Consider the following 24,984-nt stretch of genomic DNA (forward strand, 5'->3'; position numbering starts at 1 on the left):
ATGACTTCTTGTCATGTTACTGAAGATCCTATAAAAAAGGTTGCTATCTTTGGAGGAACTCATGGGAATGAGTTAACAGGAGTATTTCTAGTTAAGCACTGGCTGGAGAATGGCACTGAGATTCAGAGAACAGGGCTGGAAGTAAAACCATTTATTACCAACCCAAGAGCAGTGAAGAAGTGTACCAGATATATTGACTGTGACCTGAATCGAGTTTTTGACTCTGAAAATCTTGGGTAAGACTACATTTTGTGTTGTATGCATGGGTGCATGTATGGGTGTGTGTGTGTGTGTGTGTGTGTGTGTGTGTGTGTGTGAAAAGTGGTATGTGTGAGAGAACATGTATGTGTAGCACATGAGATACAAATCTGTACATATAATCGCTGTTGTGAATAAGATCACTTTCACTTTTAATCATACTCTACTATGAATTTCTCAGTTACCTAAACTGGGCATTCACATGCTCTCTTATAAACTTTTTAAAGCATCAGACTATTCTTAACTGATTTTCTTTTTAAATGCATTCTGTATAGTCTGAGACAATAAATAACAGTGGTTTTTTATTTTTAAATCCTATATTTAAAGAAACAGATTTAATGGTCTTATAATTTATTGTGTTTGGCCACTATGCTTGCATACATATTTGTTAGCTTTCTATGTGGTTCACTACTATGTGTTCATGCAACTGCATTTATGGTAGTACATAAAGTTCTAGTCAAGAAAATTGTAATGTTTCAATTAATATTTTTTAACAAAAAATGTGAATATTTTCAAAAAAATATTCATCAAAAAAATCAGGCCACCCTGTGAAAGAGGAGTAGATGTACTGGCTTCAGTGGTGGATCGCTGAGAGATTAAAGAGACTTCATCTGCATGTTCTGAATTTAACTTGCAACTGGTTTATAATCTATTGCACACAATGTATGCAATAGTAACACTCTAGGTATTAATTATACATAATACAATACAAAATATAAATAATATTAATTATTTTTCCTTTGTTTACATCTTTGTAGCTCCTAGTGTACATATATAGGCCTCTTAGTATTTGCTTCTTGCCACTTTCTTTTATCTAAAAATATTATTAAACACTCTTTACGGGGCACTGTGTCAGGTACTGTGGGAGTACAAAGCTATGTACAAAATGGTTTCTGCCTGCAACAAGTTGGAAGACTACTAAGAAAGAAGACATGCAAAGGAAAAACTAACACAGCACTGATTTATGTGCTCATTTTCTAATAAAGACTAACTTCAGTTTAGAGTTTCTTAAATTTAATCTCACAGCCGATCAAAAGATGATTACTACTTTCGGTACAAATATGCCTCACTTTATGAAATAGATGTTTTCTAGGGAAAATTATAATTAGTTATGTTTTGTGAATCAAATAATATTTTTACTAGTATACATTTTAATTTCAGGAATGCTTTATCTTCATGACTGAGCTTATGTTGATACAATTAAGGTTTATCTAGTCACCTAAAATAGCTTTTAACTAACTCTTACATTACAAGAATTTGTTGAAGAATAACTCTTTTAGTCAGCATGTTAACTTCTCAGATAACTCTGAAATGGACTGGGGTGAGTCTTCTTATTATGACCACTCAATAGTATGCATTTTCAATGAGAGCAGTCTTTTAAATTAAATTCATTTCCTAGTTCTTATACTTTGACACTCTTCAGAGGTTAGACAGTTCTCTCTCAGGGTGGTTATGAAACTCATAAGATAGATAAGTTAATTACCTTCTCTGGTCTTCCCTCTCCCAAATCTGTTCCTTTTCCTGTATTCACCCTCTCAGTGATGTCACCATTACCCACCAAATCCCCTACGGAAATCAACTTAGAACCTTTCCTGTTCCTCAAGCCCTGTGTCTAGTAAGTCACAAAATCTTCCCCTTTATTCAAGTATTGAATATTTTGCAAATCCAATCTTCCTCTGCATTTTCACTTCCTTAGTTTATTTCTTCTGTGGACAGTTAGAGTATCCTCCTAAAGAATCTCTGCATCTAGTCCTACTCCATTCCTTTCTGCCATTGACTCTCTGTAGCAGCCATAGGGATCATCCTAACAGGCAAATCTTATCATGTCTGTCCCCAGCTGAAAATTCTTCAAAAATCTCCTATCCAGCATAGATTTAAGTAACTTAGTATTGCTGCTGTATCTTTTAGGATCTTGCTCCTACCTATTGTTTCAGCTTCATCCCTTGGGACTCCTCCTGAGACCTGGACTCCAGGCATGAAAATGCAAAGTGTCCATTATCTTTTTTTTAATTTTTTATTGTTATGTTAATCACCATACATTACATCATTAGTTTTTGATGTAGTGTTCCATGATTCATTGTTTGTGCATAACACCCAGTGCTCCACACAGAACGTGCCCTCCTTAATACCCATCACCAGGCTAACCCATCCCCCACCCCCTTCCCCTCTAGAACCCTCAGTTTGTTTTTCAGAGTCCATCGTCTCTCATGGTTCGTCTCCCCCTCCGATTTACTCCCCTTCATTCTTCCCCTCCTGCTATCTTCTTCTTTTTCTTTTTTCTTAATATATCTTGCATTATTTGTTTCAGAAGTACAGATCTGTGATTCCACAGTCTTGCACAATTCACAGTGCTCACCATAGCACATACCCTCCCCAATGTCTATCACCCAGTCACCCCATCCCTCCCACCCCCAACCACTCAGCAACACTCAGTTTGTTTCCTGAGATTAAGAATTCCTCATATCAGTGAGGTCATATGATACATGTCTTTCTCTGATTGACTTATTTCACTCAGCATAACACCCTCCAGTTCCATTCACGTCGTTGCAAATGGCAAGATCTCATTCCTTTTGATGGCTGCATAATATTCCATTGTGTATATATACCACATCTTCTTTATCCATTCATCTGTCGATGGACATCTTGGCTCTTTCCACAGTTTGGCTATTGTGGACATTGCTGCTATAAACATTGGGGTGCACGTACCCCTTCAGATCCCTACATTTGTATCAAAGTGTCCATTATCTTTAAGGACTCCAATCCTAGGCTCTGAGCAATTGGGTGGCTAGTGATGCCATTTATTCACATGAGGGAAAATTAGAAGCAAATCAGTTGGGGGTAGAGGAAACTTGTAGAGCTGTTTCATGAATTAACTTTTCAAAATACATATCTGGGTGGCTCAGTTGGTTGGGCGGCTAACTCTTGATTTCGGCTTAAGTCATGATCTCAGGGTTCTGGGATCGAGCCCCACAACAGGCTCCATGCTCAGTGGGGAGTCTGCTTGAGATTCTCTCTTTCCCTCTCCCTCTGCCCCTCCCTCCCCTCTAAAATAAATAAATAAATCTTAAAAAAATAAAATGCTTATCTATCCATTAGGAATTATGTTTGGTTGCATATAATAAAAACCTGAAAACAGTGGCTTAAATAAATGTTTTCTTTTTCACAAATAAGTGCAGAGGTTGGCAGTCCAGGGCTGGTTGCAGTGGTTCAATAACATCATTAGTGTCACAGGTCTCTTCTATCTTCCCACTGCACCATCCTTAGTATGCAGCTTTTGTCCTCATAGTTTTGCTTTATGGTCAAAAATGGCCACTCCACCTTCTTGATTGCATTTCAGACAGGAATTATCCAGTTTCAAACTGTAGGACCCTTGAAGATACTAACAAAAATAGTCAGGGAACAGATATAGTTGGAATTATAGAGAAGTGATTGAATTAAACCATTGTTTAATGAGGAAAAATAAACTTAAATCATCATCATGTACAGTAAGAAAAAAAAAGTATCCTAAAGAGTAAAGGGAGATAGAGACTAATTTGAGAATTCAATTAAAAAAAAAAAAAACTTATCTGAGAAAAAAATACATATGCAAATACCTACAAAATTTTGCATTTTCTTAAGAGTTTACAGACTTTGTAAAGTTTGCCCTGGACCACTAGTTGTTCCCTGATCTCAATTAGAATCCCTAATTAGATAACATGATCACCTAAGTTTGACTTTTTGTGCACTAGAAAATTGGCTAGAGGACAAAAAAAATTTATGTGTGCGTTTGATGGTCTAGCCCCATAAAATAGCCCAGTGCACATAACTTTTAAAAAACTATTGATTAAATTAATGAATAAATTTTGCTCAACACTGAAGTCAAATGGTAAATTCTGTTTGAAATGTCCTTTCTGGGATCAGCCACATAAATGAACTATGGTTTGTGAGCATGCCCGTGTACCATTACATAAAATCAAATGGAGGGGGGAAAAAAGGAATTTTTTATTTATGAAGTTTTCAAATAAGTTTCCACTTCCCTTACAGATTTTTCATACTAAAGATTTGGCAACTCGTTCCTTATACACTGTGTTCTTATTATACATTTATGTTATCTTAGCCACAGATGTTGTTAATCTTTTTCTTCCTACTAATAACAGCAAAACAATGTCAAAGGATTTGCCATATGAAGTGAGAAGGGCTCAAGAAATAAATCATTTATTTGGCCCAAAAGACAATGAAGATTCCTATGACGTTATTTTTGACCTTCACAATACTACTTCTAACATGGGATGCACTCTTATTCTTGAAGATTCCAAGAATGACTTTTTAATTCAGATGTTTCATTATATTAAGGTAATGTCAATGTTATTAATTTATAAGTTAGCCTAGTTCCTGTACTTTTAAGTCAATTATAGGTGTAAGACAACCAGAAAAGGGTCAGGAGATGAGGGAGTATCCAAGAAAGATGAGAGAGTGGGAAGGGCACCAGAATAGAGGCAGTGTTGACAGGCAGGAAAAAAGGTGAGGAAATGAGTAAAATAATAAAGACAGTGAATAGTGAAATAAGTCAGTCAGAGAAAGACATGTATCATATGACCTCACTGATATGAGGAATTCTTAATCTCAGGAAATAAACTGAAGGTTGCTGGAGTGGTGGGGGGTGGGAGGGATTGGGTGGCTGGGTGATAGACATTGGGGAGGGTATGTGCTATGGTGAGCACTGTGAATTGTAGAAGACTGATGAATCACAGATCTGTACTTCTGAAACAAATAATGGAATATATGTTAAGAAAAAAAAAGAAGATAGCAGGAGGGGAAGAATGAAGGGGAGTAAGTCGGAGGGGGAGATGAACCATTAGACGATGGACTCTGAAAAACAAACTGAGGGTTCTAGAGGGGAGGGGGGTGGCGGGATGGGTTAGCCTGGTGATGGGTATTAAAGAGGGCACGTTCTGCGTGGAGCACTGGGTGTTATGCACAAACAATGAATCATGGAACACTACATCAAAAACTAATGATGTAATGTATGGTGATTAACATAACAATAAAAAATTATTAAAGAAAAGAGGGCACATATTGAATGGAACACTGGGTGTTATACGCAGACAATGAATCGTGGAGCACTACATCAAAAATTAATGATGTAACGTATGGTGATTAACATAACATAATAAAATAAAAAAATAAAGACAGTAAATAAAATAATGAGACAGTGGTGGATACTTGTATCTATAAAATTATAAATCTCTTATCCAGACAGCCACCAAATCATAGGCTCTTTGGTAAATTTAAAATGGTGTGGTTGAAGTAGCTCAATTCTAGTTTTAGGAAGCTCAAGAAATAGTCATTTAATGTTGACTAAAGGCCAGTGATGGAAAGAGTGGCTCTTTTTAGTTCTGCCCTTGTCTGCATTTGATTCAGATACCCCAACACACATCTGCTCTTCCAGTACTTGATAAAACTAATCATTTTAAGGCTCAGAAATTTACAGGATGAAAAATTCAGCAATCCAGTGCCTATAGCTAGAGAAACAATTGCTAGAAAGTAACAACCAAGCAAAACCACAAATAATAAACTATATGTTTATTTCTGTGTAATAGATGCTCTTCCTTCCAGAAGGCTAGTATGATCTAGTGAAAAGCGTTTGACCCATGTAGGCAGGAGAACCTAGGTTTATAATCCTTGCTTTCTCCCTCACTAACCTTGGACAAGATAGCCCACTCCCAAAACTGTGCTTTCCTTGTTGTATAAAATTGGCATAAGAGCAACACATACCCATATGGCCTTAAATGAGATAAAGTATTTAAAGCATTTAGCCTCATACCTAGCATATAGTAAAGAATAATTGTTATTTTTGTTTCCCTTGAGTTTTTGGTAATAACTAGATAGTAGTTCTGGTGGGAGGTCATAATGCAGCAATTTTTTTGTTGCTCATTGAAGGGAGAGCCAAATGCTCTGTTTGCCAGGCATAGAAGCAGCATGGCTGACATTGTCATCAAAACCTGGAGGCATATCTTGAATTATCATTCAGATAAGTGGAGGTGGGGTAAGTCACCTAACCTCTGCACAGACCTGGACTGTAGGGGTGGAAACAGAATTCTTTATGTGACCAGTCCTAAGCCAAATAGTAACTGTAACCAGTGGTGAAAACAAAAATAACCAAATCCATCCAGAAGGAAAAATTATTTCATGTTCTTTGATCATGGTCTTTCAGAATTGTTTGATGTACCTTCTACCCAGAAAGCTATGCAGAATTCAATTTTATATGTAATTCGTTGGTGTGTTTTCAAAGCTATAATAATAACACTGAATCTTGGAGCATTTCATAAAGCTGTCTTTCTAATCTTAGCTGATGTAGTAAAACATATTGAAGGCATTATTGACCCTCTAGTAACAAAGAGAAAAAAGTGTATGGTCTTTACATAATAAGAAAGATGTTTTAAATTCTTTTCAGACTTCTTTGGCTCCGTTACCCTGCTATATTTATCTTATTGAACATCCTTCCCTCAAATATGCAACCACTCGTTCTATAGCCAAGTATCCTGTTGGTAAGTCATAATTTCCATTGTCACAACTGCACAAAATATGTCCTAGGTGAAACTCTGAGAAAATTATTTTTTGAAGAATATTTATAGCTACCTTGCTTATCATTATGGCTTATAACTGTCAATTAATAAGCAAACTAACTCCAGACAGGCTCTAATTATATCAAATTTCCTCAATTTCATTGAGCAGCTTTCTGCATTCCAGGAGAGAAACAGTGAGCTGCGGGAACTTGAATCTTTTATAATGAGCAGTAAACATGCTTACCTTTTGTGCCTAGAAAGAGATCATCTCCATCTTCCAAGACTGTTGACTATACAAACATTCTTGAAAAATAATCTGGAACTAAGGCAGTCAGTGTCTTGCTGGCAAGACATGCAGAAACACAAAAGACCCATGAAAAATCTTCTCTCAACCTTCCTCTTAGCACCTGCTTTGCATTCATGTCTCCCATAAATAGTTTGCTATCTATTCACTTATTTGCCCTGAATGTTACTAGGCTGTGAATTCATCTTTACCTTCTAGCAACTTCCAACATGGAGGCTTGCACACTCAGTCTCTTTTTTCTATATTCCACTGTCTTCCTGAGTGACCTACTAACATAATTGTTTGCAGATATACTATAATCATTAAAATTGCTGTCATAACTTAAAATCCTTTTTTGTTAGATCTCAGATGGTTTTAACCAAGAGCAATTTTTTTTTTAAGATTTTATTTATTTATTTGACAGAGAGAGACACAGGGAGAGAGGGAACACAAGCAGGGGGAGTGGGAGAGGCCGAAAGCAGGCTTTCAGCCAAGCAGGGATCCTGATGCAGGGCTCAATCCCAGGACCCTGAGATCATGACCTGAACCTCCCAGGACCCTGAGTTCATGACCTGAGCTGAAGGCAGACGCTTAATGACTGAGCCACCCAGGCACCCCTATCCAAGAGCAATTTAATTTAAAAACAAGTTGCCAAACAATGTAAGCAAATTTAAAGTTATCTTGGTTTTTCAGTTGTTGATAATTTGGTGCAAAATCAGGGATCTCTTGGGGCAGGCTAAATATCCAAGTATCGGTAATTATTTGAAACAAACCAAATGCTTAACAATAAAGGATAGAGATCCCATTTCTCTGGGACACCAAATAAATAAAAAGATTTCCACACTTTGAAAAAGTAGTCTTGGTCTATGATGTTTATGGGGCAATGCTGCTCTTAGCTAGAATTAATATCTACCAGTATGTTTGGCCCTAAAAAATAGAGCCAAATCTTTCAAACATTTCAATATGAGAGAGTATTAAGATCATCATAAATAATTAGAAATATTGTATGTTCTCCTTGCAACTTTGCTCTTTGGAATATTTTTATACCATCCACTCATTGAGGGAAAAAAACACTTAAGATCAGAGAGAAACTATCTCCAACTCAACATTTTATTTTATTTTTTAAAAAGATTTTATTTATTTATTTGGGGGCAGAAAGAGAGAGCACGGGCAAGGGAAGGGGCAAAAGGAGAAGGAGAAGCAGACTCCCCGCACACGGAAGAGAAACTGGACAGAATTTTCTACTAACTGTCTCAGATCGACCATGGCCTCACTTTAGATTCAGATGATTTAATTTTATGACCATTACTTCTTCGGCTCCACTTAGGACTATGCCATGGCCATTTTCTATAAATTTAAACATTCTTCTCTGACACAGGATCTTGTGTCAAGGTTAATTTCTGGTTTAGAAAATAAGGCCACCCTATTATCTTCCACTCACAATCAGAAAGGAAAAAACCCTTCAATAACTGACTCTTCTGGGTCAAACACCCACTCCTAGCCATATAGCTGCTCTCCACATAAGATTGCTCACACCATACCTTCCATCTCCCTCCAAAACAAGAATATGTAGAATATTTTTTTCAGCTGCAAGAAGCTCAAATGGCTTAAGCAATAGGATAAATTTATTATTTTACATAACAGCTCAACAGCATCATGAGGGACCAGGTTCTTCTTATCTTTCTAGTCTACCATCTTTAGCATTTTTTTTAGCAGTCCCATGGCCGCAAAATGGCCACTGTAATTTTAAGCATCATATGCCAACAAGACAATAGTGAGTGGGTGAAAGAAAATTCTTAGGAACTCCCCCCTCAGACCTTCTGTTATAACCACTTGGTCAGAACTGGGCCACATATTCATTCTTAAATCAATCACTAGGGTAATGGGAGTACTCTGATGACTTATATTATTCCACATTTACACCTGAGCCAGAGAAAATTTCCCTTACCTGGATGATTGGATACCCAACCAAAATCAGGACTCTGTTAGCAAGGAGGACAGTGGAATGGCTTTTGGATAGGCAGCCAACAATGTCTTCCACAACACACATGTAGACATATCCTTGAACATGTTTCATACGTCTGTACAAATCATTTATATACAAGATGCTTACCTCAACCACACTTATACCACATACTTAAATATATGTCCAAACGTGTATACAAGAAAGCTAAGCAAGACAAATAAAAAATGTAGATTAAATGCAGAAAGATTTTGTGAATCAAGAAATAAGAGAAGTGGGTGAAAATAGAATGGACGAAAAAGAATGTATATGAATGCATACAAATTGGCTGGAAGAGAATGGATGGTATTATACTTGGCAAATGGTTTAAAAGTGGAGGAGGTAAGGATTGGAGGGATAACTGTATGGGATACTGGAACAGGAGGGAAGTGACTAGATATTTGGTTTAGAGAGTATTTTGTAGGTGTGAGGGTGGATTGGCACTGGTATGAAAAGAAATAAATACAAATTTATTCTAAAGAAAACGAAAACTGTTGCACTATCATGTCAGGAGGGGTTGTTATGTTAAGGGCAAGAATGTTGCTCTAGGGTCACATATATTGTCATATTGACTTAACTGCCATGGCTCTAGATTTCTGTGACTTAAATGGATGACTTTGACCTCCTGTCAAAACTAAATATTAGGTCTATGACAGTTTCTCTTTGTGGCCACCTATTATTTTGTCAATATAAATTTTTCTACTCCATTTACTATATTATGATATTTAAATATTTTGACAATATTGAAGGAAATTTAAAGAAAATGACCCCAAGATTTTACTACTTTAATATCACTCTTTGATATTTTTCCATGTTTTCTCCCAGTCTTGATTCATTATGCTTATAACATGTACATGCAAATGTTCTGCTTTTATTTTTTGCATAACATTGTCTCAAATATTTTCCATGATGCTACATGGTCTACCTTTTAAATTATTTTAATGATGGTATTATAGATCTTTATACATTAAAATGTTCAATTTTATAATATATTATAATACTTGTTTTATAAATGTGACGATTTCCCCTTTTGTACGGAGGTATAGAAGTTGGTCCCCAGCCTCAAGGGGTTCTGAGAGCTGATATTTTGGATCAAATGAGAAAAATGATTAAACACGCTCTTGATTTTATACAGAATTTCAATGAAGGTAAGTAGGAGGTAGGAATTGTTTCCTTGTTAATGTGTGTGTGTGTGTGTGTGTGTGTGTGTGTGTTTATAGATAAATCAGAAAAGGGAGCTGAAATGAGCACACATAGTGACTTAACCACTAAACACTGAAATAGCAATTGTCAAATTTGCCATGTTCATGATAGTAGATGTTTTTTAAAAATGTTATTCACTTCAGCCATTCACTCTACTATCTGCTCATTTATTTGGTAACCTAAACTGCAGCAAAAAAAGACTATTAATTATTAAAATTGCTAAAAAATAAATGTATTCTTTCTTCTAAAAGAATATTTTATTTATTTTTTAATTTAAGTTCAATTAGCCAACATATAGTACATCATTAGTTTTTTTCTATAATGTTCAGTGATTCATTAGTTGCATATAACACCCAGAGCTCATCACATCACGTGCCCTCCTTAATGCCCATCACCCAGTTACCCCATCCCCCCACCTCCCTCCCTTCTGCAACCCTAGGTTTGTTTCCTGGGGGGAGTCAGGGGTCTCCCATGGTTTGTCTCCCTCTCTGATTTCCTTTAAAATTTAAAAATAAGGTATAATTAAAATCAAAGAGACCTGAAACTAATATAATACTGTATATTAACTATCCTGGAATTAAAATTTAAAAAACTTAATAAAATTTTTAAAACCTTAAAAAATTCCTAGAAGAAAGAGAGAGAAAAAAATCCTATCTAAATAATTATTCCAGAAGGCTGAATTGAAATTGTTGTGAAGTGGGTCATTATAGTGACAAGGCTGGAGAATAATAGTTCAGTGTCATGGGGCATTTAATAATTCCTTAATGTCAGATTGTGCACCCTACTGGAATCACAGGTATTTCTTTTGTGCTTGGGAATCCTTTGACTCCGAAGTCATAAAGACTGAAAATCAGCTTTTTATCACCTTTGTCTGAGGACAGGATCTATAGCATTGAATGGACCTGGTGTTGGGAAGGTCACCACTAATTCACAAGAAACCCTTCAAATAATAAGTGTGGGACTACATACAATACGTTAAGAAATGATGTGCCCAGGGGGCGGAGCAAGATGGCGGAGGAATAGGAGACCTGGATTTCGTCTGGTCTCAGGAATTCAGCTGAACAGGGATCAGACCATTCTGAACACCTACGAACTCAACAGGAGATCGAAGAGGAGAGTAGCAACAACTCTCTGAATAGAGAAGCGACCACTTACCAGAAGGTAGGATGTGCGGAGAAGTGAATCCGAGGCGATATTCGGGAGGATAGACGGCGGGGGAGGGGGCCTCCGTCGGCCACTTCTGGCAAGTGCTAGAGCCGCAGAGCACAAAATCGGAACTTTTAGAAGTCGGCTCCGCTGAGGGACGTCGCTCCAGTGGCTAAGCGGGGGGTGGAACCCTCGGGGGACAGTGTGGTCTCAGGACCCTCGGGGTCACAGAAAGACCGGGGGTGCCTGAGTGCGGCAGAGCTCCCAGGTATCGGCGCGGGGAAGCCGGCTGCAGAGACGGAGCCGAGGCGCGGGTTGTCAGCTCGGGGTTGCCATAAACCGTGATCCGGGGCACAGTCAGGCCACTGCTCCTCCAGCAGGGACCCAACAAGCGGCAGATCCGGGGAGACTCCCCTTCCTCCCCCAGGAGGAGCGGCGCGGGAGCGCACCACAGGGATCTGCTGGGTTTGGAGACTCCACACGGGGTCGGGTGCCAGAGATAGCAACCCTCGGTCACAGGCCGGGTGAGGACGCAGTGCGGCCAGAGACCAGGGAGATGGGAGTGACTGACTGCTTTTCTCTGGGGGCGCACTGAGGAGCGGAGCCCCGAGTTCTTGCCTCCTCTGGGGCGGAGATTGGGAGGCCACCATTTTCACTGTCCTCCTCCAAAGCCTTACGGAAAGCTTGCAGGGAACAAAAGCTCCTCAGAGCAAACCCGAGCCGCTTGCTTACCCCGGACCGACAAGGGCGGGGCAATTCAGCCTCCGGCAAAGACATTTGGGAACCACGGCAACAGGCCCCTCCCCCAGAAGATCAGCACGAACAGCCAGGAAGCCAAGACCAAGTTTACCGATCAAGGAGAAGGGGAGAACTCCAGCGCTAGGGGAATACTGCACATAGAATTCATGGCTCTTTTTACCATGATTCATTAGTTTTTCAAAGTTAATTTTTTAACTGTTTTTTTTAATTTCTCTTTTTCCCTCTTTCAACCAACATCTTATCAATCCCTTTTTTTAAAAAAAACATTATTTTTCATTTTTAGAGTCATATTTTATCCCTTCATCGTAGTTACCCTTATTTTTGGCATATATATATAAGTTGTTCTCTCTTTAAAATTTTGAGATACAGTTTCTTCTAACAGATCAAAATATACCCTAAATCACTAGTGTATGGCTCTGTTCTAGTCTCCTGCCTGATCACATTCTCTCCCTTTTTTATTTTTTTTTTAAATCTTCTTTCTTTTTTCAAACAACTTCTTATCTTATCAAGTCCTTTTATAAAATCTTTTATAATTTTCATCTTTACAGTCATCTTCTATCCCTTCATTGTATCAACCCTTATTTTGTACATATATGTCTTTCTTCCTTTAAAATTTTAGGAGGCACTTTTTTCTAACAGACCAAAATACGCCCAAAATCTAGTGTGTGGCACAATACAATAAGAGTGGGGGACTTTAACACACCCCTGACTGAAATGGACAGATCATCTAAGCAAAAGATCAACAAGGAAATAAAGACTTTAAATGACACACTGGACCAAATGGACTTCACAGACATATTCAGAACATTCCATCCCAAAACAGCGGAATACACATTCTTCCCTAGTGCCCATGGAACATTCTCCAGAATTGATCACATCCTAGGTCACAAATCAGGTCTCAACCGGTACCAAAAGATTGGGATTATTCCCTGCATGTTTTCAGACCACAATGCTTTGAAACTAGAACTCAATCACAAGAGGAAACTTGGAAAGAAATCAAATGCATGGAGGCTAAAGAGCATCCTACTAAAGAATGAATGGGTCAACCAGGAAATTAAAGAAGAATTAAAAAAATTCATGGAAACCAATGAAAATGAAAACACAACTGTTCAAAATCTTTGGGATACACAGCAAAGGCAGTCCTAAGAGGAAAGTATATAGCAATACAAGCCTTTCTCAAGAAACAAGAAAGGTCTCAAATACACAACCTAACCCTACACCTAAAGGAATGGGAGAAAGAACAGCAAAGAAAGCCTAAACCCAGCAGGAGAAGAGAAATCATAAAGATCAGAGCAGAAATCAATGAACTAGAAACCAAAAGAACAGTAGAACAGATCCACGAAACTAGGAGCTGGTTCTTTGAAAGAATTAACAAGATTGATAAACCCCTGGCCAGACTGATCAAAAAGAAAAGAGAAATGACCCAAATCAACAAAATCATGAATGAAAGAGGAGAGATCACAACCAACACCAAAGACATACAAACAATTATAAGAATATATTATGAGCAACTCTATGCCAGCAAATTAGATAACCTGGAAGAAATGGGTGCATTCCTAGAGATGTATCAACTACCAAAATTGAACCAGGAAGAAATGGAAAACCTGAACAGACCTATAACCACTAAGGAAATTGAAGCAGTCATCAAAAATCTCCCAGCAAACAAAAGCCCAGGGCCAGATGGCTTCCCAGGGGAATTCTATCAGACATTTAAAGAAGAATTAATATCTATTCTCCTGAAACTGTTCCAAAAAGTAGAAATAGAAGGAAAACTTCCAAACTCATTTTATGAGGCCAGCATTACCTTGATCCCAAAACCAGACAAAGACCCCATGAAAGAGGAGAACTACAGACCAATATCCTTGATGAACATGGATGCAAAAATTCTCACCAAAATACTAGCCAATAGGATCCAACAGTACATTAAAAGGATTATTCACCACGACCAAGTGGGATTTATCCCTGGGCTGCAAGGCTGGTTCAACATCTGCAAATCATCAACGTGATACAATACATTAACAAAAGAAAGAACAAGAATCATAGGATCCTCTCAATAGATGCAGAAAAAGCATTGGACAAAGTACAGCATCCTTTCTTGATCAAAACTCTTCAGAGTATAGGGATAGAGGGTACATACCTCAATATCATAAAAGCCATCTATGAAAAACCTACAGCGAATATCATTCTCCATGGGGAAAAGCTGAGAGCTTTTCCCCCAAGGTCAGGAACGCGGCAGGGATGTCCACTCTCACCACTGCTATTCAACATAGTATTAGAAGTCCTAGCCACAGCAATCAGACAACAAAAAGAAATCAAAGGCATCCAAATCGGCAAAGAGGAAGTCAAACTCTCACTCTTTGCAGATGATAGGATACTGTATGTGGAAAACCCAAAAGACTCCACCCCAAAACTGCTAGAACTCATACAGGAATTCAGTCAAATAGCAGGGTATAAAATCAATGCACAGAAATCAGTGGCATTCCTCTACACCAACAACAAGACAGAAGAGAGACAAATCAAGGAGTCGATCCCATTTACAATTGCACCCAAAACCATAAGATACCTAGGAATAAATTTAACCAAAGAGGCAAAGGATCTGTACTCAGAAAAGTATAAAATACTCATGAAAGAAATTGAGGAAGACACAAAGAAATGGAAAAACGTTCCATGCTCATGGATTGGAAGAACCAACATTGTGAAGATGTCAATGCTACCTAGAGCAATCTACACATTCAATGCAATCCCCATCAAAATACCATCCACTTTTTTCAAAGAAATGGAACAAATAATCCTAAAATTTGTATGGAACCAGAAGAGACCCCGAATAGCCAGAGGAATATTGAAAAAGAATGGCAAAGCTGGCGGCATCACAATTCCGGACTTCCAGCTCTATTACAAAGCTGTCATCATCAAGACAGTATGGTACTGGCACAAAAACAGACACATAGATCAATGGAACAGAATCGAGAGCCCAGAAATGATCCCTGAACTCTATGGTCAACTCATCTTTGACAAAGCAGGAAATAATGTCCAATGGAAAAAAGACAGTCTCTTCAACAAATGGTGTTGGGAAAATTGGACAGCCACATGCAGAAGAATGAAACTGGACCATTTCCTTGCACCACACACAAAAATAGACTCCAAATGGTTGAAAGACCTAAACGTGAGACAGGAGTCCATCCAAATCCTAAAGGAGAACACAGGTAGCAACCTCTTCGACCTCAGCCGCAGCAACTTCTTCCTAGAAACATCGCCAAAGGCAAGGGAAGCCAGGGCAAAAATGAACTATTGGGATTTCATCAAGATCAAAAGCTTTTGCACAGCCAAAGAAACAGTCCACAAAACCAAAAGACAACCGACAGTTTGGGAGAAAATATTTGCAAATGACATATCAGTTAAAGGGCTAGTATCCAAAATCTATAAAGAACTTATCAAACTCAATACCCAAAGAACAAATAATCCAATCAAGAAATGGGCAGAAGACATGAACAGACATTTTTCCAAAGAAGACATCCAAATGGCCAACAGACACATGCAAAAGTGCTCAACATCGCTCGGCATCAGGGAAATCCAAATCAAAACCTCAATGAGATACCACCTCACACCAGGCAGAATGGCTAAAATTAACAAGTCAGGAAACGACAGCTTTTGGTGGGGATGTGGAGAAAGGGGAACCCTCCTACACTGTTGGTGGGAATGCAAGCTGGTGCAGCCACTCTGGAAAACAGTATGGAGGTTCCTGAAACAGTTGAAAATAGAGCTACCATATGATCCAGCAATTGCACTCCTGGGTATTTACCACAAAGATACAAATGTAGGGATCCGAAGGGGTACGTGCACCCCAATGCTTATAGCAGCAATGTCCACAATAGCCAAACTGTGGAAAGAGCCAAGACGTCCACCGACAGATGAATGGGTAAAGAAGGTGTGGTATATATACACAATGGAATATTATGCAGCCATCAAAAGGAAGGAGATCTTGCCATTTGCAACAACGTGGATGGAACTGGAGGGTGTTATGCTGAGTGAAATAAGTCAATCAGAGAAAGACATGTATCATAAGACCTCACTGATATGAGGAATTCTTAATCTCAGGAAACAAACTGAGTGTTGCTGAGTGGTGGGGGGTGGGAGGGATGGGGTGGCTGGGTGATAGACATTGGGGAGGGTATATGCTATGGTGAGCGCTGTGAATTGTAGAAGACTGATGAATCACAGATCTGTACTTCTGAAACAAATAGTGCAAGATATGTTAGGAAAAAAGAAAAAGAAGAAGATAGCAGGAGGGGAAGAATGAAGGGGAGTAAGTCAGAGAGGGAGACGAACCATGAGAGACGATGGACTCTGAAAAACAAACTGAGGGTTCTAGAGGGGAGGGGGGTGGGGGGATGGGTTAGCCTGGTGATGGGTATTAAGGAGGGCACGTTCTGCGTGGAGCACTGGGTGTCATGCAAAAACAATGAATCATGGAACTCTACATCAAGAACTAATGATGTAATGTATGGTGATTAACATAATAAAAAAAATTTTTAAAAAAATGATGTGCCCAGGTAGAAGGCCGCAAACCCGATTGGAGAAACATGGTTTCCAAATCAGAGTCCATAGAATCCTACCCCAGGGGTATGGATCTCCTAGCTGCCCAGTAGCTCCAGGATAGTTCCAGGACAGTAGCTCCAGAGCAGTTCTGCTTTATTGCTCTTCCATGTAAGATTTCACTTAAGCAAAGGATTCTGCAATTCAAAAATGTTAAACTGTTATTAATTTTGACTTTCTAGTTTGGTGCATTTCTAACTAACATGGAAAGAGCACCATTATCCAAAGAATGCTGACAAAGAGATAACTACCTAGAGAAAAATCTCTAGAAATGTGCAGAAGAGCTGGTGGATTTCTAACTATCATGGAAAGAGCACCATTATCCAAAGAATGCTGACAAAGAGATAACCACCTAGAGAAAAATCTCTAGAAATGTGCAGAAGAGCTCTATCCTTGACTCTGTGTTACTCAAAATTATTAGTAATTTGGATAAAGATATATGTGACATGCTTATATATAAATGAAAGGTGGCAGGAAGCTTGCAGGAAAATATTCGGGGTCAGAGGGTGGATCCAAAAAGTCCTGACTATCTTTTAACAACTGTCTGAAGCAAATGTTTTTTTTTTTAAGTATTTTTTTAAAGATTTTATTTATTTATTCATGAGAGACTGAGAGATAGAGGCAGAGGGAGAAGCAGGCTCCCAAGGAGCAGGGAGCCCGATGCGGGACTCGATCCCAGGACTCTGGGATCATGACCTGAGCCGAAGGCAGATGCTTAACTATCTGAGCCACCCAGGCGCCCCTGAAGCAAATGTTTTAAGTTAAATACATTTCAGGTACGAAGTTTGCTTTTATGTTTAAAAAAAAAAAAACAACCCAGGATAAGGGAGGTGATTGTCTCTCTTCGTTATTAAATAAACACCACTTGGGGAATTGTGAATAAATGCTGAGTCCATATTTCAGGAGGAGCATCTATGAGGTAGAGATTAGCCAAGGAGAAAATTGAGAATGCTAAAATGTTTGAAAACCAAATAAGAATAATCCCCAAGACACACAAAGAACTTCAGTTTACAAAGTACCTTCACATATAACCTCATGAATGTGACCACGTATGAGTAGTGAATAAGAATATTTAGACTGGCAAAAGAAGACTTTACATTAGAGTTTTAGAAGTGTTATATTGGAAAGCAATTAGACATGTTTTCTGTGACTCTGAGGGCAGAATAGAATCAGTTACCTACAGACATAAATTTCTAATTCGCAACGCTGACCACCGATGGAATGGACCACTCTTTGTGAGGCTGTCTGAGCCAGAGTAAGATGACCACTTGGCTGGAAAGAGAATACTCAAGCACTGAGGAAGTTGGGTGCTTGAGGCTCCTTCAAACTCTGAGATTCGAAGTAGCAAAACATGCTCCTTTATATTCTACCACTTTTTCCTTTCCTCTCACTGGACCTTCTGCTTTAAAGAGATGACACCTGATGTTTCCGTCTTCACCTGGAAGATGGGGTACGTTTGTAAAAATGTAAAATGTCCACAAATTCTTCCCTTCCCTTCCCTGCGTCCATGTTTTTACAATGTGATGTTTGAGATCCTTCTATCAAGAAATGGTTTATTTCCCTACCTCCTGAATCTGGCTTGGCCACGTTATGTGTTTTGTGCCACAGAAGAAATTTGAAAAGGACTTGCAGTCTGGGGCTTGCTCTCTTGCTCCCCTTAGGAACCCTGTACTGCCAATACGTGGATCAGCCTAGCCTAGCTTGCTGAATAATGGGAGGTTATGAGGCAGAGAACTCAGACACCCTAGCTCCAGCCGACCGCCTGTCAAATGCTGGACATGAGAGTAAGACCATCTTAGATCACCCAGCCCCCAGCTGACCTGCCATCTCACCACAAATGCATGAGCAAGTCAGTCAGAAATCAGCAAGCCAGCCTAAACCAGATGAACTGCCCAAACATCCACAGAATCATGAGCTAAATTGAAGGTCCTTGTATGACATCACTGGGTTCTGGGGTAGTGTCTTCAGCAGCAAAAGCTAACTGATACAGAAGTGATCACAGGATATCCACGTTCCAACCCTAGCCGCACTTTCTGCTCTAAAGACGAAAGAAGATTTTCCCTTGAGTCGCACCCATAGCACACCGTGGGCCCTATGTTGGATGAAAGTTCATTCTGTTTACTCAGAGCTGCCTGGTGTACATGTAAACTACTCCTTTTCCAAGTTTCTGGGCATTGGGCTGTCTAATGATGCCGCATCTTTGGAAGTAGGACCCCACTGTTGGCAGGCTGCCTGCATCCCTAGGTCTCACAGTACTTCGTTAAGAGAAGGGGCACAATGCTGAAGTCACCTAACCTGCCGGAAGTCCCCTTGAGGTTGCACAATCATAGAATGTCAGAGCTGGAAGGGCCCTCCCAGGTAAGGTAATTCAAAATCTTCATTTGACAGGTGAAGAAATTGAGCCTCAAGAAGTTGAGCATCTTGCTCAAGATTGCACGGCTAGCTGAGAGCTGGGTATCCTGGGTATTCTGTGCTAGCCTCTGTGTCTCCTACACTGGCTTCTCAAGTTCTGTTTTCTGCTTCTATTCATCGGTGCATTTGTGGACAATGTACCAATAGGAATAGTTTGAGAACTCCTTTTGGTCAAATGTTGTTTATGAATATCCTTAACTAAGATGGTATGTTCTTGTAACTGTCTTCATTTTTTGGTTGTTGTTCTTCCCTTAAAGTGTCAACTTCCTTTTTTTCAAGAGTTATTTATAGTCACTAAATATGCATATTGTTTTCACCATAGGAAAAGAATTTCCTCCCTGTGCTATTGAAGTCTATAAAATAATGGAGAAAGTTGATTATCCCAGGAATGAAAATGGAGATATTGCTGCTATTATCCACCCTAATCTGCAGGTAACATTTGCTGTTTCTTTAAAATATTCAAAAAAAATGTGGAACATAAGCAATAGCACGGAGGACCACAGGGGAAGGGAGGGAAACCTGAAGGGGGAGAAATCAGAGAGGGAGATGAACCATGAGAGACTATGGACCCTGGGAAATGAACTGAGGGTCTCAGAGGAGAGGAGTAACTGGATGATGGATACTGAGGAGGGTATGTGTTGTGATGAGCACTGGGTGTTATACGTAACTAATGAATCATTGAACACTACATCATCAAAAACTAATGACGTACTATACAATGGCTAACTGAACATAATAAAAAAATATTCAAAATGATGATGCCCAACCTTCAAATAGAACTTTACATTTTATAAACCATTTTACATACATTAGCTCTTTGTGTTCCCCAAAACCCTTCAGTGTAGGTAGGGTATTCAAACCTTCATTCAATAGGTATTTATTGAGTAGATCCCCTGCTGGCTTTGGGGATACAGTGAACATTGTCTATACTTCTGTGGTATTTACAGGGCAGCTATACTAAACTCTAACCTGTGGTTTAGAAATCAAGATAGCCAGGTGCGCCTGGGTGGCTCAGTTGTTAAGCGTCTGCCTTCAGCTCGGGTTATGGTCCCAGGGTCCTGGGATCGAGCCCCGCATCGGGCTCCCTCCTCCGCAGGAAGCCTGCTTCTTCCTCTCTCACTCCCCCTGCTTGTGTTCCCTCTCTCACTGTGTCTCTCTCTGTCAAATAAATAAATAAAATCTTTAAAAAAAAAAAAAGAAATCAAGATAGCCAGATGCTATAACAGAATAATGAAGTAAGGAGGAAGGGGTCAGGCAAGGCCTCTCAGGGAAGGTGAAATTCCTGCCCAAGTGCAATGGGGCAGGAATTATTGTATCTATTTTTACATAAGGAAACTAGGTTCACACAGGCTTGTGTGTCAGTGATACTGTAATAGCGTTGTACTGTGACAGATGGTAGCTACATTGGGGTGAGCACAGTATAAGGTATAAACTATGTTGTACACCTGAAACTAGTGTAACATTGTGTGTCAACTACATTCAAAAAATTTCTTAAAAAAAAAAAAAGAAAACAGAGGCTCAGAAGTTCGATCTTTCCCATAGTCCTATAGCTATCAGTGGCAGATCCAGAACTAATGTTCTTTGCCGCTGACCACATTGCTGCCACCTCCCTGTGATCAGCACTGAATAAGTTAAAAGCAAAACTCCCAGAACCTCTTTGCAATGTCTCCTGCCACCATTCCTCACTTTCCTCAGAACGCTGGTATCTGTTCCTTGTCTGGTTTGATCAATTACGGCATAGTTAAAAAAGGCTCTTGGGAGAGTTTAAATCTGGGAAAAGCAACGGTAGAAAAAAGGAGGAGCAAAGATTCCAAAAAGCTAAAACATCCATTGCCACTGTGAGTACCCTACTCACCCTCAGACATCAGAGATGGAAGAGACCTGGTGGATTATCTAATCGTGGGCTTTCAGCTCCTGCTACATATTGCCTAGAGAGCCTTTGAAGATTGAGATTCCAGGATCCCACTCAGATAATCTGATCTTACCCGCCTGGGTAATCAAGGTGGAGGGCCACTGATCCAGTTCAGACTCCTATTTAATGACCCTAATAATAGTCATCCAGACTTACAACTTTAAAAAGTAGCCTGCCCAAAAATACAGACAAGCAGGACATATGGTGCTTGGTGCCTTCCTGGGATCCAGAAGGTGGACACCAGAAGAAGGAGCCTTAGGCAGTGATTTATTTATTTTATTTTTTATTTTTTAAAAAGATAAGACTTTATTTTTTTGTAATCTTTTTTGAGATACAATTGACATATAACATTGGTTTCAGGTGTGCAATGTAATAATTTGATATTTGTGTATGTCATGAAATGATCACCACAATAAATTTAGTTAACATCCATCACCATACATAGTTACAATTTTTTCTTCTGATAGAAACCTTTAAGATCTACTCTCTCAGCAACTTTCCAAATATATTATAGAGTATTATTAACCGCAATCATCATGCTGTACAATACATTCCCATAACTTATTTATTTTATTTTATTATGTTATGTTAGTCCCCATACAGTACATCATTAGTTTTTGATGTAGTGTTCCATGATTCATTGTTTGTGCATAACACCCAGTGCTCCACGCAGAACGTGCCCTCCTTAATACCCATCACCAGGCTAACCCATCCCCCCACCCTCCTCCCCTCTACAACCCTCAGTCTGTTTCTCGGAGTCCATCGTCTCTCATGGTCCGTCTCCCCCTCCGGTTCCCCCATCCTTCATTTTTCCCTTCTTAGGCAGTGATTTAAAGGAAAGAAAGATAAAGATAAAGATCTTAAAAAACAAAAAAGCTCCTCAGGTGATTCTCCTCTGGCCTAAGTTGTGTTGTTTTTTTTTTTTAAGATTTTATTTATTTATTTGACAGAGAGACACAGTGAGAGAGGGAACACAAGCAGGGGCAGTGGGAGAGGGAGAAGCAGGCTTCCCGCAGAGCAGGGAGCCCGATGCGGGGCTCGATTGCAGGACCCTGGGATCATGACCTGAGCCGAAGGCAGATGCTTAACGACTGAGCCGCCCAGGCGCCCCCACCTGAGGAGCTTTTAAAAGATCTTGATTCCCAGGTCCCTTACCCAGAGATTTAATTCATCGAGGTGGACACAGGAAATCAGTTAGGTCTCCAGGTGATGTCCATGTGGCTCAGGTTTGGGTAGCCCTGCTCGACCCTGGCATCTCTGCAGGCGTGGCAAAGAAGCTGCGTCCCTTGTTCCAGAGGCACATCTCAGGCTGAAAATCTCTGCTCCAGAGGAGTAGCTATCAACAAGCCGTCCTACAGAATCGCCTGGGGCTTTGAAAAACAGAGCCAACAGTGAGCTGTAAACAGGGAAGTGAGGGAAGTGTATGATGGAATCATGCACCTTCGTTCCATAGTCTGTGCTTACCTGACTCTATACTATGCATATCCGAACTCATAGAACTATGCCTAAAAATGAAAAATTTTTACTGTATGTAAATTTTGAAACAAATGTTTTAAAATTAATAGTGCCTGAGCCCACCCTTGAGGTTCTGATTTCATGTATCTGTGGTGGTACAGCCAGCCCCTCTACTCCTCTATACTTTTTAAACATCCCAGGTGATTATAATGTGTAGTCATGGTTGAGCAAATTGGCACAATGCAGTGCTTCCCAAACTTTAATGTTGTGCATGTGAATCTCTGGGGATTTGTTAACGTGAAGATTTCGATTTAGCAAGTTTGCAGTGGGTAATGAAATTGTGCTTTTCTAATAAACTCCCGGGTGCTGCTGGGAAATGTTAGAAATGCAGAATTGTGGGCCCTGCTCCAGACTCATAGAATCCAAATCTGCATTTTAACAAAATCCATACACTTATCTGCAAACATGTCAAAGTTTGGGAAGAACTGGTTTAGGGTTCCTGTGGTGTGACAGCATTGGGGTTTGAGGGCTCAGAGGTCCAGATCCCTGATGTGGGACATTTCAGATAACTCACTTGTTACTAGGGAGTACACTCACCTTATCTTAGACTTGCCCCAGCCCACCCCCTCCTTCTCTGCCGGAGTCCCATCCAAATAGAATCCCTCTGCAGGCAGGTACAGTGGTACTCATTTTCACATCCCCAGCAGTATAACATACTTGAACATACACTTAGGGAGATACGCATTTAGTTTTGCCCTTTCATACTCTAAATCTCCTTGTCAACATTCAAGACAAACTTGGTATTGAGGCAAACTCTAATTACATGTATCAGTTATAAAAATTAAATGGGGAACTCTTAAAACTGCTGCCCAAAGTAATGGCTCGGCCTCGGTTTAGTGAGATCACTCCTGTGCCTCCCAACACATCTCTCAGGTATCTCCTTTTTTATACAATGCTATAATTTATTAGTCATCTAGAGCCTGGCTTAAAACTTTAAAAGCAGGGAAAAAAAACCCAAATGTAACTTACATATTTTAATTGTTTCCTGAGAGGATCAAGACTGGAAACCGCTGCACCCTGGGGATCCTGTGTTTTTAACTCTTGATGGACAGATTATTCCACTGGGCGGAGACGGTACTGTGTACCCAGTGTTTGTAAATGAGGCTGCATATTATGAAAAGAGAGAAGCTTTCGCAAAGACAACCAAACGAACACTCAATGCAAAAAGTATTCGCTCCTCTTTACATTAGGAATCACTTCTAGCTCACCGGTTGTACAGTATGTCTACTAGTTTGTAAGCTCTTGAAGGGCAGGGTCGTGCCTTATTCAACCTCACACCCATAGCCCCTGGTCCAGTGCCTTGCACACAACGGACATTGAGGCAAATTTTCTGAATGAATGAATGAATGAATAAGTGAATGAGTATCTCTAAAGTATCATATTGGGTAGGTAGCTTATTCAAAGAGGTGCATTTCTTATTTCTGTATAGCTCCTTATATATTCTACTTCGATAGTTTAAGATTCTGAATAAAACAGCTTTTAAATTCAAATTTCAAAATTGAACTGGATACTATCTACAAAAGTTATTAACTTGAGTATAGAATTAAATGTGTTTTCAAGTAATGTATAAATGCTACTAGGAACTAATGATGCAGACATGCTATTTTTAAATTTTTCGCATTTGAATTAATGATAATATATTAAGTATCCCATCTGTAAACTTTGCCAATAGTTGTGATATCCATAGGAGATTTTTAATTGCTCTTTTGAAGATGAAATGTGAACAAGAAATGAGGGCTGATTAGAAAGGTAACATTAAGAGTAAATCAAGAAACTGAATGGACCTTTGTCCGCAGACAGACAGTAAGCCCCACACGGCACCGGTGCTCTGACATGGTCGCTTGTTCTGCGCTGACCTCCGGGAGCAGGGAGCCTCCCCCAGACATCTCACATGCCCCTTGGGAAGCTAGCGTTCCTTCCCAACTTGGGAAAATCCGGAAGAGACATATTCCTTCCAGCTGTCACTTCCCATTTTGAAGGAATGCACTTGCCCTTGTCCCCAGCCAACATGTGAGAAAGTCTTTGGGCTCCTGCAGCATAGGTGGTAAAGACAGAAATAGCAGAGGGCAGTGGACACTAGCGGAAATGTGACCCAAACTCACATCTCTGGTTCACAAATGCATTCGTTCAAGAAAGTGCCCATGACCAAAAGCCCAAATCTCTCCCCTCTCATGATTCTTTTCCTCAAAAGTCTCCCTCTCCCTCCAGTCCCTACAGGAACCTCCCCTGGCTCCTCTCTTAGGCCCCAGCGGCCAAGCAAAGAGAGTTTTTATCCTATGATTTGGACCCCAAGGAACCCATGTTTATGGTTTCAAATGTATGTACCAAAATCATACTAACATTATCTGAAACAAAG

The 24,984-nt window shown here is 39.7% G+C and overlaps 1 protein-coding gene across 1 annotated transcript; it reads left to right on the forward strand.

The window, feature by feature from the left end:
- Positions 1-24,074, forward strand: ASPA (aspartoacylase). Its single transcript, XM_028095454.2, has 6 exons — positions 1-236; positions 4,395-4,590; positions 6,692-6,785; positions 10,129-10,236; positions 19,524-19,633; positions 23,621-24,074. Exons 1-6 carry the CDS (start codon positions 1-3, stop codon positions 23,816-23,818), a joined length of 942 nt encoding a protein of 313 aa, XP_027951255.1. The 3' UTR covers positions 23,819-24,074.
- The last annotated feature ends 910 nt before the right edge of the window (positions 24,075-24,984 follow it).

The sequence above is a fragment of the Eumetopias jubatus genome, unplaced genomic scaffold (assembly GCF_037043125.1).
Source record: "Eumetopias jubatus isolate StellerSeaLion01/CBP00866 unplaced genomic scaffold, mEumJub1_p1.0 scaffold_10, whole genome shotgun sequence".
NCBI lineage: Eukaryota > Metazoa > Chordata > Mammalia > Carnivora > Otariidae > Eumetopias > Eumetopias jubatus.

Coding starts and splice junctions, on each gene's coding strand:
- ASPA (XM_028095454.2), top strand. CDS start 1: ATGACTTCTTGTCATGTTACTGAAGATCCTATAAAAAAGGTTGCTATC. Junction 10,237..19,523: donor TATACAGAATTTCAATGAAG/GTAAGTAGGAGG, acceptor TTTTCACCATAG/GAAAAGAATTTCCTCCCTGT. Junction 19,634..23,620: donor TTATCCACCCTAATCTGCAG/GTAACATTTGCT, acceptor GTTTCCTGAGAG/GATCAAGACTGGAAACCGCT.